This window comes from Schistocerca gregaria, chromosome 9, assembly GCF_023897955.1.
Source record: "Schistocerca gregaria isolate iqSchGreg1 chromosome 9, iqSchGreg1.2, whole genome shotgun sequence".
Lineage (NCBI taxonomy): Eukaryota > Metazoa > Arthropoda > Insecta > Orthoptera > Acrididae > Schistocerca > Schistocerca gregaria.
Genome location: NC_064928.1, coordinates 145,575,279 through 145,590,890, shown reverse-complemented (window position 1 = coordinate 145,590,890; position 15,612 = coordinate 145,575,279). Strand labels below are relative to the sequence as shown.

At 46.6% G+C, this 15,612-nt stretch overlaps 1 protein-coding gene across 1 annotated transcript in view; it reads right to left on the bottom strand.

Moving 5' to 3' along the window:
- Positions 1–15,612, bottom strand: part of LOC126292150 (gamma-interferon-inducible lysosomal thiol reductase-like) — a 77,905-nt gene that overhangs the window by 45,071 nt on the left and 17,222 nt on the right. The window contains exon 2 of the mRNA XM_049985989.1: positions 13,342–13,518. Coding sequence (XP_049841946.1) covers positions 13,342–13,518 — 177 coding nt within the window. The remainder of the gene's footprint in view (positions 1–13,341; positions 13,519–15,612) is intronic.

The window sequence follows — 15,612 nt, the reverse complement described above, 5'->3', positions numbered from 1 at the left end:
TGAGCAAGCAGTAAAGGAAACAAAAGAAAAATTCGAAGTAGGTATTAAAATCCATGGAGAAGAAATAAAAACTTTGAGGTTCACCGATGACATTGTAATTCTGTCAGAGAGAGCAATGGACTTGGAAGAGCAGCTGAACGGAATGGACAGTGTCTTGAAAGGAGGATATAAGATGAACATCAACAAACGCAAAACGAGGATAATGGAATGTAGCCGAATTAAGTCGGGTGATGCTGAGGGAATTAGATTAGGAAATGAGACACTTAAATTAGTAAAGGAGTTTTGCTATTTGGGGAGCAAAATAACTGATGATGGTCGAAGTAGAGATGATATAAAATGCAGACTGGCAATGGCAAGGAAAGCGTTTCTGAAGAAGAGAAATTTGTCAACATCGAGTATAGATTTAAGTGTCAAGAAGTCGTTTCTGAAAGTATTTGTATGGAGTATAGCCATGTATGGAAGTGAAACATGGACAATAAATAGTTTGGACAAGACGAGAATGGAAGCTTTTGAAATGTGGTGCTACAGAAGAATGTTGAAGATTAGGTGGGTAGATCACGTAGCTAATGAGGAGGTATTGAATAGGATTGGGGAGAAGGGATCGGTTGGTAAGACATGTCCTGAGGCATCAAGGGATCACAAATTTAGCATTGGAGGGCAGTGTGGAAGGTAAAAATCATAGAGGGAGACCAAGAGATGAATGCACTAAGCAGATTCAGAAGGATGTAGGTTGCAGTAGGTACTGGAGATGAAGGAGCTTGCACAGGATAGGTTAGCATGGAGAGCTGCATCAAACCAGTCTCAGGACTGAAGACCACAACAACAACAACACTATTTAGTTCAGTGGTTGTGTAGGTGTCTCCATTGGTGATAACGCTCACTGAAATTACGTATAAGGTTTGTACAGTAATATGGCCATCATGTGCGGCAGGACAGATGTGTTTATAATAAGTGCCTGTAATGTATGTAATTATGCACGTAGATACTTTATACATAAAAGCTTCGTATGAAGTCAACTAATTGTCACATATAGCTAGTAATGAGCATATTGTTACACTACGAACACAGTCATACGAATAGGAAAAATAAACTGTTAACGCTATATTAAATGTAAATAAAGTATATAAAGTATAAAAGTTACGCAAATTCAGCAGACAGGTCTAAAAGAAATACCAATATTTGTGATACCGCGCTTCGACTTTATTTCGCGCTAATTATTGGGTCGTAAAATTTTTGCTGATTTCTATTAATTGTAGTTCTTAAACCAACTGCACTCCTTAAATTTCTCAGTCAAATTCTTTGCAGTTGCAGTATTTCTCTGAAATACAAGGTGATAAATCGCATGAATCTTTCGTAAAATCGATAAATACACAGTGTGATCCCCCTACAACATATGCTTTTCGTATTAGGTGCATTGTGTTGCCACCTACTGCCAGGTACTTCATACCGCCGACCTCAGTAGTCATTAAACACCGTTACAGAGCAGAATGGGGCTCTCCGCAGATCTCACGCACTTCGAACGTAGTCAGGTGATCGGGTGTCACTTGTGTCATACGTCTGTACGCGAGATTTCCACACTCCTAAACTTCCCTAGGTCCACTGTTACCGATGTGATAGTGAAGTGGAAACGTGAAGGGACACACACATACAGCACAGACGCGTACAGGCCGACCTCGCCTGTTGACTGACAAACATTGCCGACACTTGAAGAGGATCGCAATGTGTAATAGACAGATATATACCCAGCCCATCGCACAGGAATTTCAAACTGCATCAGGATCTACTGCCAGTACTATGGCAGTTAAGCGGGAGATGACAAAACTTGGATTTCATGGTCGAGAGGCTGCTCATTACCCACACATCTCGCCAGTAAATGCCAAACGACGCCTCGCTTGGTGTAAGGAGTGTAAACATTGGACGAATGAGCAGTGAAAAAACGTTGTATGGAATGACGAATCACTGTACACAATGTGGCGATCCGATGGCAGGGTGTGGGTATGGCTAATGCCCAGTGAACGTCATCTGCCAGCGTGTGTAGTGCCAACAGTAAAATTCGGAGGCGGTGGTGTCATGGTGTGGCCGTTTCTCATGGAGGGGGCTTGCACCCCTTGTTGTTTTGCGTGGCACTATTACAGCACAGGCCTACATTGATGTTTAAGCACTATCTTGCTTCCCACTGTTGAAATGCAATTCGGGGACGGCGATTGCATCTTTCAACAAGACCGAGCACCTGCTCATAATGCACGGCCAGTGGTGGAGTGGTTACACGACAATAACATCCCTGTAATGGACTGGCCTGCACAGAGTCCTGTCCTGAATCCTTCAGAACGCCTTTGGGATGTTTTGGAACGCCGACTTCGTGCCATGCCTCACGGACCGACATCGACACCTCTCCTCAGTGTAGCTGCCATTCCCCAAGAAACCTTCCAGCACCTGATGAAAAAAAAAAAAAAAATGAAATGTCGTGTGGATAGGGCCTCCCGCCGGGTAGACCGTTCACCTGGTGCAGGTCTTTCGATTTGACGCTACTTCGGCGACTTGCGCGTCGATGGGGATGAAATGATGATGATGACAACACAACACCCCGTCCCTGAGCGGAGAAAATCTCCGACCCTTAGGATTGACAGTCTGTCACGCTGACCACTTTTCTTTTTTTTGATCTCATTTTGTTCGCGTTTGTTCGTTGCATCTGCTCGGGGCGGACGTCGTAAGACATCCGTTTAAGTTCGTTGTTGATCGATTAGCTCAGTTTTTTTATTACAGAGGGCTGCTAACCCTCTGATCGAACACGCTGAGCTACCGTGCCGGCTGCCCACTCAGCTACCGGGGGCGGACGTGTTCATGACTGAGGGTGGGCCAACACCATATTGAATGCCAGCATTACCTATGGAGGGCGCCACGAACTTGTAAGTCATTTTCAGCCAGGTGTCCGGATACTTTTGATCACATAGTGTAGAAGAAATAATTTGTTTTTTTTTTGTGTACGTTTCATAGATCGTGGAAAGAAGGATTGTCGGTATGCTTCTGTGTGGGCTCTAATCTCTCTGATTTTATCCTCATGGTCTCTTCGCGAGATATACGTAGGAGGCAGCAATATAGTGCTTGACTCTTTGGTGAAGGTATGTTCTCGAAACTTTAACAAAAGCCCGTACCGAGCTACTGAGCGTCTCTCCTGCAGAGTCTTCCACTGGAGTTTATCTATCATCTCCGTAACGCTTTCGCGGTTACTAAATGATCCTGTAACGATGGGCGCTGCTCTCCGTTGGATCTTCTCTATCTCTTCTATCAACCCTATCTGGTGCGGATCCCAGCAGTATTCAAGCAGTGGGCGAACAAGCGTACTGTAACCTACTTCCTTTGTTTTCGGATTGCATTTCCTTAGGATTCTCCCAATGAATCTCAGTCTGGCAACTGCTTTACCGTCGATCAACTTTATATGATCATTCCATTTTAAATCACTCCTAATGCGTACTCCCAGATAATTTATGGAATTAACTGCTTCCAGTTGCTGACCTGCTATTTTGTAGCTAAATGATAAGGGATCTATCTTTCTATGTATTCGTAGCACATTAAACTTGTCTACATTGAGATGCAATTGCCATTCCCTGCACCATGCGTCAATTCGCTGCAGATCCTCCTGCATTTCAATACAATTTTCCGTTGTTACAACCTCTCGATACTCCACAGCATCATCTGCAATAAGCCTCAGTGAACTTTTGATGTCATCCACAAGGTCATTTATGTATATTGTGAATAGCAACGGTCCTATGACACTCCCCTGCGGTACACCTGAAATCACTCTTACTTCGGAAGACTTCTCTTCATTGAGAATGACATGCTGCGTTCTGTTATCTAGAAACTCTTCAATCCAATCACATAATTGGTCTTGTCATATCTTTAAGAGAAATTTCTCATATCGACTATACACTTGTACTGGGGAAAGCCATGACACCTAGAAAGTGACTTATGTGAAATACACTCCTGGAAATGGAAAAAAGAACACATTGACACCGGTGTGTCAGACCCACCATACTTGCTCAGGACACTGCGAGAGAGCTGTACAAGCAATGATCACACGCACGGCACAGCGGACACACCAGGAACCGCGGTGTTGGCCGTCGAATGGCGCTAGCTGCGCAGCATTCGTGCACCGCCGCCGTCAGTGTCAGCCATTTTGCCGTGGCATACGGAGCTGCATCGCAGTCTTTAACACTGGTAGCATGCCGCGACAGCGTGGACGTGAACCGTATGTGCAGTTGACGGACTTTGAGCGAGGGCGTATAGTAGGCATGCGGGACGCCGGGTGGACGTACCGCCGAATTGCTCAACACGTAGGGCGTGAGGTCTCCACAGTACATCGATGTTGTCGCCAGTGGTCGGCGGAAAGTGCACGTGCCCGTCGACCTGGGACCGGACCAAAGCGACGCAGGGATGCACGCCAAGACCGTAGGATCCTACGCAGTGCCGTAGGGGACCGCACCGCCACTTCCCAGCAAATTAGGGACACTGTTGCTCCTGGGGTATCGGCGAAGACCATTCGCAACCGTCTCCATAAAGCTGGGCTACGGTCCCGCACACCGTTAGGCCGTCTTCCGCTCACGCCCCAACATCGTGCAGCACGCCTCCAGTGGTGTCGTAACAGGCGTGAATGGAGGGACGAATGGAGACGTGTCGTCTTCAGCGATGACAGTCGCTTCTGCCTTGGTGCCAATGATGGTCGTATGCGTGTTTGGCGCCGTGCAGGTGAGCGCCACAATCAGGACTGCATACGACCGAGGCACACAGGGCCAACACCCGGCATCATGGTGTGGGGAGCGGTCTCCTACACTGGCCGTACACCTCTGGTGATCGTCGAGGGGACACTAAATAGTGCACGGTACATCCAAACCGTCATCGAACCCATCGTTCTACCATTCCTAGACCGGCAAGGGAACTTGCTGTTCCAACAGGACGATGCACGTCCGCATGTATCCCGTGCCACCCAACGTGCTCTAGAAGGTGTAAGTCAACTACCCTGGCCAGCAAGATCTCCGGATTTGCCCCCATTGAGCATGTTTGGGACTGGATGAAGCGTCGTCTCACGCGGTCTGCACGTCCAGCACGAACGCTGGTCCAACTGAGGCGCCAGGTGGAAATGGCATGGCAAGCCGTTCCACAGGACTACATCCAGCATCTCTACGATCGTCTCCATGGGAGAATAGCAGCCTGCATTGCTGCGAAAGGTGGATATACACTGTACTAGTGCCGACATTGTGCATGCTCTGTTGCCTGTGTCTATGTGCCTGTGGTTCTGTCAGTGTGATTATGTGATGTATCTGACCCCAGGAATGTGTCAATAAAGTTTCCCCTTCCTGGGACAATGAATTCACGGTGTTCTTATTTCAATTTCCAGGAGTGTACTTATGCCCTGCAATAATCAGTAGTAGTTTTAAGTCGATGTTGATTGTCATTTTGAAAAAGAAACTTACTGACACTACTTCAGGTCTAAAAATCTTCAGTCAGGAGAGTAGAGTAAATGTAGTCAGGAAGGGGATCCATTTTCGTTTTTCTTTCCGGCGGAAAAGGTGATCTTGTGTGGCCAGGCCACATGCAAAGCGAGGGAAAAGACGGATGTTGACGGACATGCCGAGAGTACAGACACAAGTCGCGTTTTGTATTTTCGTTGATGTTGAGAATGATGAGTCAGTGCGATGATAGGTAGCATTATGATGCTGCAGTAGCGAAGGATGCGTAAAAGTCGCCTCTATCTTTCAAGTTAAGAAATGCAGGAGTTTCGAAACTAATACTGATGGCAACGTTATGTGCGGTTAGCAAGAGCATAATGGCGGTCATAGGCATATGGCCTGTCTCAGCAGTGTGCACCCATTACTTGTGGTCATATATGTCTCTTGAGGTATTTAATGCGATATGGAACGCTCCGTCACAGCCAAAGAACAAAAAATGAATTCAATGATCGCTTATCCGAATTAAGTTTGCTGAAATAACATTTCATTAAAGTAATTTTTCTGACAGATTAATATTAAAGTGATTAGTAGGCACATCAAAAAAAGTTTTGCATCACCTCGGTTCCGAGAGTTCCGGAACCTGTACAGAAAAGTGGATAAAACATCTTATCCACCCTTTTTATTGCTCATGAAAACCACACATTGCATGTTGTACCACTATATAGCGAGACCTTGAGAGGTGGTGGTCCAGATTGCTATACATACCGATACCTCTAACACCCAGTAGCATGTCCTCTTGCATTGATGCATGCCTGTATTCGTCGTGGCACACTATCCACAAGGTCATCAAGGCAGTCTTGGTCCAGATTGTCCCACTCCTCAACGGCGATTCGGTGTAGATCCCTCAGAGTGGTAGGTGGGTCACGTCATCAATAAACAGCCCTTTTCAATCTATCCCAGGCATGTTCGAGAGGGTCGATAGGGTTCATGTCTGGAGAACATGCTGGTAAATCATGTCGTTATATTCAAGGAAGTCATTCACAAGATGTGCACGATGGGGGCGTGAATTGTCGCCCACGAAGACGAATGCCTCGCCAATATGCTGCCGGTATGGTTACACTGTCGGTCGGAGGATGGCGTTCACGTATCCTACAGCCGTTACCACCAGCAACGTACGTCGGCCCCACATAATGCCACCCCAAAACAGCAGGGAACCTCCACCCTCCTACACTCGCTGGACAGTGTGTCTAAGGCGTTCAGCCTCACCAGGTTGCCTCCACACACGTCTCCGATTATTGTATGGTAGAAGGCATACGCATCGGTGAACAGAACGTGATGACAGTCCTGAGAGGTCCATTCGGCATGTTGTTGGACCCATGTGTACTGCGCTGCATGGTGTCGTAGTTGCAAAGATGGACCTCGCCATGGACGTCGGGAGTGAAGTTGCGCATCATGCAGCATGTTGCGCACAGTTTGAGGCGTAAAACGACGTCCTGTGGCTGCACGAAAAGCATTGTTCAACATGGTGGCGTTGCTGTCAAGGTTCCTCCGAGCCATAATCCGTAGGTAGCGGTCATCCACTGAGCGAGGCAAGTCATCGGCAGTTCCTGTCTCTCTGTATCTCCTTCATAGCCGAACAACATCGTTTTGGTTCACTGAGAGACCTCTGGACACGTCCCATGTTGAGGTCCCTTCCTGGAACAAGGTAACAATGCGGATGCGATCGAATCGCGGTACTGACCGTCTAGGCATGGTTGATCTACAGACAACACGAGTCGTGGACCTCCTTCCTCGTGGAATTGGAACCGATCGGCTGTCGGTCCCCCTCCGTGTAATAGACGCTGCTCATGCGTGGTTGTTTACATCTTTCGGCGGATTTAGAGACATCTCTGAGCAGTCAAAGGGACTGTGTCTGTGATACGATATCCACAGTCAATGTCTATCTTCAGGAGTTCTGGGAACCGGGGTGATGCAAAACTTTTTTTTGATGCGTGTGTTATTAAAAGTTTGCATTAGTAACAATTATGCTACAAGTAGACTGAAGTCAGCTTATCCGTCTTGTGTTTGAGTTTACAGAAAGGTAACGTAAAAGTACGTAAAAATTTTAGTAAAAGTATAAATACAGGGTGATTCAAAAAGAATACCACAACTTTAGGAATTTAAAACTCTGCAACGACAAAAGGCAGAGCTAAGCACTATTTGTGGACGAATTAAGGGAGCTATAAAGTTTCATTTAGTTGTACATTTGTTCGCTTGAGGCGCTGCTGACTAGGCGTCAGCATCACTTGATGCGAAGATGGCGACCGCTCAACAGAAAGCTTTTTGTGTTATTGAGTACGGCAGAAGTGAATCGACAACAGTTGTTCAGCGTGAATTTCGAACGAAGTATGGTGTTAAACCTCCTGATAGGTGGTGTATTAAACGTTGGTATAAACAGTTTACAGAGAATGGGTGTTTGTGCAAAGGGAAAAGTTCTGGACGGCCGAGAACGAGTGATGAAAATGTAGCACGCATCCAGCAAGCATTTGATAACAGCCCAGGAAAATCGACTCGCAGAACTAGTAAAGAGCTGCAAATTCCACAATCAACTGTATGGAGAGTCCTACGAAAAAGGTTAGTTATGAAACCTTATCATCTGAAATTGGTTCAAGCACTGTCTGCAGCTGATAAGATTAAAAGAATCGATTTCTGTGATTTTATCCTTGCTCAAATGGAAACAGATGAATCTTTCGTTTCAAAGATTGTGTTTAGTGATGAAGCAACTTTCCACACTAACGGGAAAGTCAACCGTCACAATGTCTGTGTATGGGACACTGAGAATCCGCGGGAAACAACTCAGTATGATCGTGACTCGCCTAAGGTGAACGTTTTCTGTGCCATTTCAGCCAATAAAGTTTTTGGTCCCTTTTTCTTCGAAGGTGCTACTGTAACTGGACTACAGTATCTGGAGATGCTAGAGAATTGGCTGTTCCCTCAGCTCGAACAAGAAGCACAACAATTCATATTTCAGCAGGATGGAGCGCCACCACATTGGCACTTACCTGTCCGTAACTACCTGAACGTCAACTACCCGAGGCGATGGATCAGCCGCCAGGCAGCCCGTGACAGAGCACTTCATCACTGGCCTCCAAGAAGCCCTGATCTTACCCCCTGCGATTTTTTCTTATGGGGGTATGTTAAGAATATGGCGTTTCGGTCACCTCTCCCAGCCACCATTGATGATTTGAAACGAGAAATAACAGCAGCTATCCAAACTGTTACGCATAATATGCTACAGAGAGTGTGGTACGAGTTGGAGTATCGGGTTGATATTGCTAGAGTGTCTGGAGGGGGCCATATTGAATATCTCTGAACTTGTTTTTGAGTGAAAAAAAACCTTTTTAAATACTCTTTGTAGTGATGTATAACAGAAGGTTATATTATGTTTCTTTCATTAAATACACATTTTTAAAGTTGTGGTATTCTTTTTGAATCACTCTGTATTTTCTTTGAAGCAAAGAACTGAAATGAATTCAAAGTTTGGTTACTTTCACATTTCCTTCAGAAAAGAATTACACACACGTTTCCATCAGAAACGTAGAACAACATTAGCTCCCTCGTAGTTTCAGATAGGTTTTCAGTGGATTTCTGACAGTAAGTAACCACCGCTTTCCTCAAGTCTCAGTGACGCCACCTGGAGGCGTGGAGGCTGGTTAGAACCACGACGCCCTTAAGCAGTGCGTGAGGTAGGCCGTGTGGTATTACGTGAGGTGATTAAAACAGCGCTCCATCCAGGATCTGACTATCGGGATCAGCTCTGTGCTTTGGTGACAGTGTTCGATAGTATAAACTGCCTTACCAAATTAGGATAACACATTAGCAACAGTAGTCAAAATTTCACTAAATATTTAAAATTAAAAGGGGAATAAACTGCCTTACCAAATTAGGATAACACATTAGCAACAGTAGTCAAAATTTCACTAAATATTTAAAATTAAAAGGGGAATTTAGAAATCGTTAGTGAAGAAATACGTATACGCTCCAAACGGAGTAAATTACACGACGAAGACACACGCGAGACACGGCAGATGGCTGAAGCTTCTGGTAACAGGCGTGTGGCCCGCGGTAGAGGCACACAAGGTTACCAGACAGTGCAAGGCGGTGAAGTCTGTAAAGATCACTTAATACGAACTGAAATTAGAAATGAGGTCTTATGGGACAATACACACATCCATGCCCGAGGGAGGGCTCTTACCTCCGACGGCGGAGCGGGGCGGACTGAGACAACGCTCCCGAGACCGCGCGGCTAATACAACCTGAGTAATGAATAGAGCAATAAGTTCACAGTCGTGTAATTAGTACTTAAAACTGAGAAACGGTAATACGCAAAAGATAAGTGGGTCACCCTTAATGGGCCTTACAGTTGTAATCTTACAAATACGAGTTCACATACGAAACTGTAGGCGTAGTCAGGCCTGGAGAAGCGAAGAACGGTTCAGTCACATACGTTTTGAAACAGAAGGTATTGGAAAGTAACACAAATGTACATTTTCGATACAAGTAAACCAGACAAGACTTAAAGAAACTCAGATCATGTGCAAATATCACACATTTCGTGATAAAAAGCCTTCTTCTGCTTCAAGGTACAAGATGTACAGAGTACAATATTATTAGGTAGTTTGAAAAGTATAGCATTTCACTATTCGTAAAATTCTGTACCTGGAGGATTAAAAATATGTTCAGAATGGTGTTAATACATTATATAGCGCTTAAACGTGTAAAACAGGAAAGATGTATAAATGTTGGGCAAAAGTCAATCTCATGTCTGAAAACAACAAAAGCTGCTGAAGATGACAAACTGCTTATGGTGTCTGTACTGCACATTTCTCCACGTGATTCTAAAACCAGTCACTGGAGTGAACTACGGCCCAAAACACATCGTGTGCTCCTAGTTATGCTATTATCTAGCTACTAGAATCTACCCTATTGCACGCTGCTGGAGAGGTGAAGCGTTCCTAGTGGTAAAAAAAAAAAATAAATAAAACACAGGTCATTACCGTTTCCATGAAGAGTCATCGAACAGACGGACAAAACAGTAGGTCTTGTCTCTGATGTCGATCTGTTGTATGTTTATGGTCACATAATGAGGATAATGGAATGTAGTCGATTTAAGTCGGGCAATGCTGAGGGAATTACACTCCTGGAAATTGAAATAAGAACACCGTGAATTCATTGTCCCAGGAAGGGGAAACTTTATTGACACATTCCTGGGGTCAGATACATCACATCATCACACTGACAGAACCACAGGCACTTAGACACAGGCAACAGAGCATGCACAATGTCGGCACTAGTACAGTGTATATCCACCTTTCGCAGCAATGCAGGCTGCTATTCGCCCATGGAGACGATCGTAGAGATGCTGGATGTAGTCCTGTGGAACGGCTTGCCATGCCATTTACACCTGGCGCCTCAGTTGGACCAGCGTTCGTGCTGGACGTGCAGACCGCGGGAGACGACGCTTCATCCAGTCCCAAACATGCTCAATGGGGGACAGATCCGGAGATCTTGCTGGCCAGGGTAGTTGACTTACACCTTCTAGAGCACGTTGGGTGGCACGGGATACATGCGGACGTGCATTGTCCTGTTGGAACATCAAGTTCCCTTGCCGGTCTAGGAATGGTAGAACGATGGGTTCGATGACGGTTTGGATGTACCGTGCACTATTCAGTGTCCCCTCGACGATCACCAGAGGTGTACGGCCAGTGTAGGAGATCGCTCCCCACACCATGATGGCGGGTGTTGGCCCTGTGTGCCTCGGTCGTATGCAGTCCTGATTGTGGCGCTCACCTGCACGGCGCCAAACACGCATACGACCATCATTGGCACCAAGGCAGAAGCGACTCTCATCGCTGAAGACGACACGTCTCCATTCGTCCCTCCATTCACGCCTGTCGCGACACCACTGGAGGCGGGCTGCACGATGTTGGGGCGTGAGCGGAAGACGGCCTAACGGTGTGCGGGACCGTAGCCAAGCTTCATGGAGACGGTTGCGAATGGTCCTCGCCGATACCCCAGGAGCAACAGTGTCCCTAATTTGCTGGGAAGTGGCGGTGCGGTCCCCTACGGCACTGCGTAGGATCCTACGGTCTTGGCGTGCATCCGTGCGTCGCTGTGGTCCGGTCCCAGGTCGACGGGCACGTGCACCTTCCGCCGACTACTGGCGACAACATCGATGTACTGTGGAGACTTCACGCCCCACGTGTTGAGCAATTCGGCGGTACGTCCACCCGGCCTCCCGCATGCCCACTATACGCCCTCGATCAAAGTCCGTCAACTGCACATACGGTTCACGTCCACGCTGTCGCGGCATGCTACCAGTGTTAAAGACTGCGATGGAGCTCCGTATGCCACGACAAACTGGCTGACACTGACGGCGGCGGTGCACAAATGCTGCGCAGCTAGCGCCATTCGACGGCCAACACCGCGGTTCCTGGTGTGTCCGCTGTGCCGTGCGTGTGATCATTGCTTGTACAGCCATCTCGCAGTGTCCGGAGCAAGTATGGTGGGTCTGACACACCGGGGTCAATGTGTTCTTTTTTCCATTTCCAGGAGTGTAGATTAGGAAATGAGACCCTTAAAGTAGTAAAAGAGTTTTGCTATTTGGGGGGCAAAATAACTGATGATGGTCTAAGTACAGAGGATATAAAATGTAGACTGGCAATGGCAAGGAAAGCGTTTCTGAATAAGAGAAATTTGATAACATCTGGTAAAGATTTAGGTGTAAGGAAGTCGTTTCTGAAAGTATTTGTTTGGAGTGTAGCCATGCATGAGAGTGAAAAATGGACGAAATAGCTTGGACAAGAAGAGATTAGAAGCTTTCGAAATGTGGTGCTGCAGAAGAATGCTGAAGATTAGATGGGTAGATCACATAACTAATGAGGAGGTATTGAATAGAATTGGGGAGAAGAGGAGTCTGTGGCACAATTTGACTAGAAGAAGGGATCGGTTGGTAGGATATGTTCTGAGGCATCAATGGATTTAGTACTGGAGGGCAGCGTGGAGGGTAAAAATCGTAGAGGGAGACCAAGTGATGAATACAGTGATTGAGAAAGATGTAGGTCGCAGTAGGTAATGGGAGATGAAGAAGCTTGCGCAGGATAGAGTAGCATGGAGAGCTGCATCAAACCAGTCTCAGGACTGAAGACCACAAAAACAACAACGACATTGTATAATTTATGGAAACTGAGAATCTCTAACATGGGTTCTGAAAACGACAATCGTGTGGTACTCAGTTCTCTCTATTTGCCCACGAGATCCGGAAAGCAGTGGATACATCCACTCAGGTTGATGCCATGTTCCTTGGCTTCTGGACGGCTTTCGGTACAGTTCCCACTGCCGGTTCAAATGGTTGGCTCTGAGCACTATGGGACTTGACTTCTGAGGTCATCAGTCCCCTAGAACTTAGAACTACTTAAACCTAACTAACCTAAGGACATCACACACATCCATGTCCGAGGCAGGATTCGAACCTGCGACCGTAGCGGCCGCGCGGTTCCAGAATGTAGCGCCTAGAACCGCTCGGCCACCCCGCCCGGCTCCCACTGCCGCATAATGATCAAAAGACGAGCGTACCAGACCAGCTGCGTACCAGACCAGCTGCCAGCTGTGTCACTAGATTGATGAGTTTGTAGAGCGGGAAGGAGGGGGAAGAAGAGACAGCTACAAAATCAACCAGCCCGCTCCCCCATGAAGCGAAACCCTGGACCTAAGCCCGCTTAATTACTTGAGTTACTCATGCAAGTAAGAGTGAGGACGATGCTCGTGAAGCTATGTGGAACCGAACCTCCTTCTTCAGGTTCGACAATCAGAGGTACCGATGGGCAGGTTGGGTGGATGCAGTAAAAGGTTTGCTCACCTGTGCGTTTCCGTACGGGACCAGGGTGAGGTTCATGAGCTCGGGCGCCTCTGTGTAGGTGGACGCCAGCTGACCCGTGATGAAGGACTGGCAGCAGGGGCACAGCGACTCGTAGTACACCCCCACCTCCACGGGGCGCACGTAGCCCTCGGCGGTGATGACTACCATCGCCGAAGCCTGCAACGTGGAATGTCTGCATCAGTGTGATTGCAGATCAAGCAAAATAGCGTGGCACCTGCACATAGACGCCTTCTCGTCCTGAGCACTGACCGAGTACACCCTGCTGGTCTGAATGGGTGGGCCCCGCAGCCAACTGTCTCCTTACTCCGTAGCATGGACTGCTATCTTCATGCACAGTAGTTGCAGGGAAAGAGCTTTGTAATCATGTATGTATCATTATATGACATGGCTTTAGTTTTTGATGTATATGTGCAGATTGAAGCTATGTATGAAAATATGTACTAAGGCCAGGATTCAAAGCTCACTGGGCAGATGCACTAACCAATGCGCCACCCTGGTACAGTGGCTCTGCAGAACTACACTCCCCTGCCCCAGTCCAAGTTCACGTTCACACCGCAGCCGACTTCGTATTCACCCTGAACTCTAACAGTACTGGGGGCCAGGAAAGGGGGGAAGGGGACGATACCAAGCGGGCTGAGGCGCGCATGAGAATCAATTGAAGACATAAAGTCTGAAAATGAATCCGTGATAATATTTAGGCTCTTTATTTTGTATCCCGCCTGGATGGCGGCACGGGGGTCTGCTCCTGTAATTTGGAGGGTAGGCCGAATGTAGGAAGCTAGGAGGAGCAGGTGAGGTAGAAATACGACAGTACTGCAAGTAAAGTAAAAGATATTTACTCTAGATGAGACAAGTAATAAAATAACGTTACATAACTTTGGGTATGATGAGCACGTAGGTGCGAAGCAGGATGTATCAAAGCTAACAGAAGTTACACAGACAAAATCTGTAGTGGCTCGCCCACTATGAAAATGAAACAAGATTCGTGCGTCTGTAAAAAGATCGATGCACAAAGCACACAAGTCTGCCGTCACACGCTAGAAAATTGTGATCCTATATAAAATTGCTGAGCTGGTCACTCGCTGAACAATCTGGAATGGCAGCAGAAGATAGGGAAGCCGATGTTTGAAAATTTCGCGTTTAACACATCGCTCAGAATCGGGCAAACATACCCTCATTTGACCGTCACACAGATTCCCGTATGGTGGACGTAGTAATGGGTTCAAATGGTTCAAATGGCTCCAAGCACTATGGGACTTAACATCTGAGGTCATCAGTCGCCTAGAGTTAGAACTACTTAAACCGAACTAACCTAAGGACATCACACACATTCATGCCCGAGGCAGGATTCGAACCTGCGACCGTAGCAGCAGCGCGGTTGTAAGTAGGCTGTTTAGGTTTTTATATTGGTAACGCCACCTAGCGCTCTGTATGAAAGTCACTGGATGTGCTGTGTGCAGTCTGTGGCTGGTTGGCATTGTTGTAATATTCTCTATTGTAGTGTTGGGCAGCTGTATGTAAACAGCGCGTAGCGTTGCGCAGTTGGAGGTGAGCCGCCAGCAGTGGTTAATGTGGGGAGAGAAATGGCGGAATTTTGAGAGCGGATGATCTGGACGTGTGTCCACCAGAAACAGTACATTTGTAAAAATGGATGTCATGAATTGCTATATATATTATGACTTTTGAACACTATTAAGGTAAATACATTGTTTGTTCTCTATCAAAATCTTTCATTTGCTAACTATGCCTATCAGTAGTTAGTGCCTTCAGTAGTTTGAATCTTTTATTTAGCTGGTAGTAGTGGCGCTCGCTGTACTGCAGTAGTTCGAGTAACGAAAATTTTTGTGAGGTAAGTGATTTGTGAAAGGTATAGGTTAATGTTAGTCAGGGCCATTCTTTTGTAGGGATTATTGGAAGTCAGATTGCGTTCCGTTAAATATTGGGTGTAAGTTTAGTGTTTATCAGAATAGGCAAAGAGCGAAATGTCTGAGTACGTTCAGCTCTGCTCAGCTGTTTGAAAAATCAAATAATGTAAGACTTTTATCAGCACAGTAATTCATTAATTTTTCTAAGGGGACGTTTCACGGTTCCGGACTGAAGAACTTAGAACCGCTCAGCCACAGCGGCCTGCATAGTAATGGGTATCCTTGCCGTAGAGGAACGGCTGAAAGAGTTGAAAATAAACGAATCAGCAGCTTCGGATGGAATTCCAATTCGGTATTACAAAGAGCACATTACGGCATTCGCCCT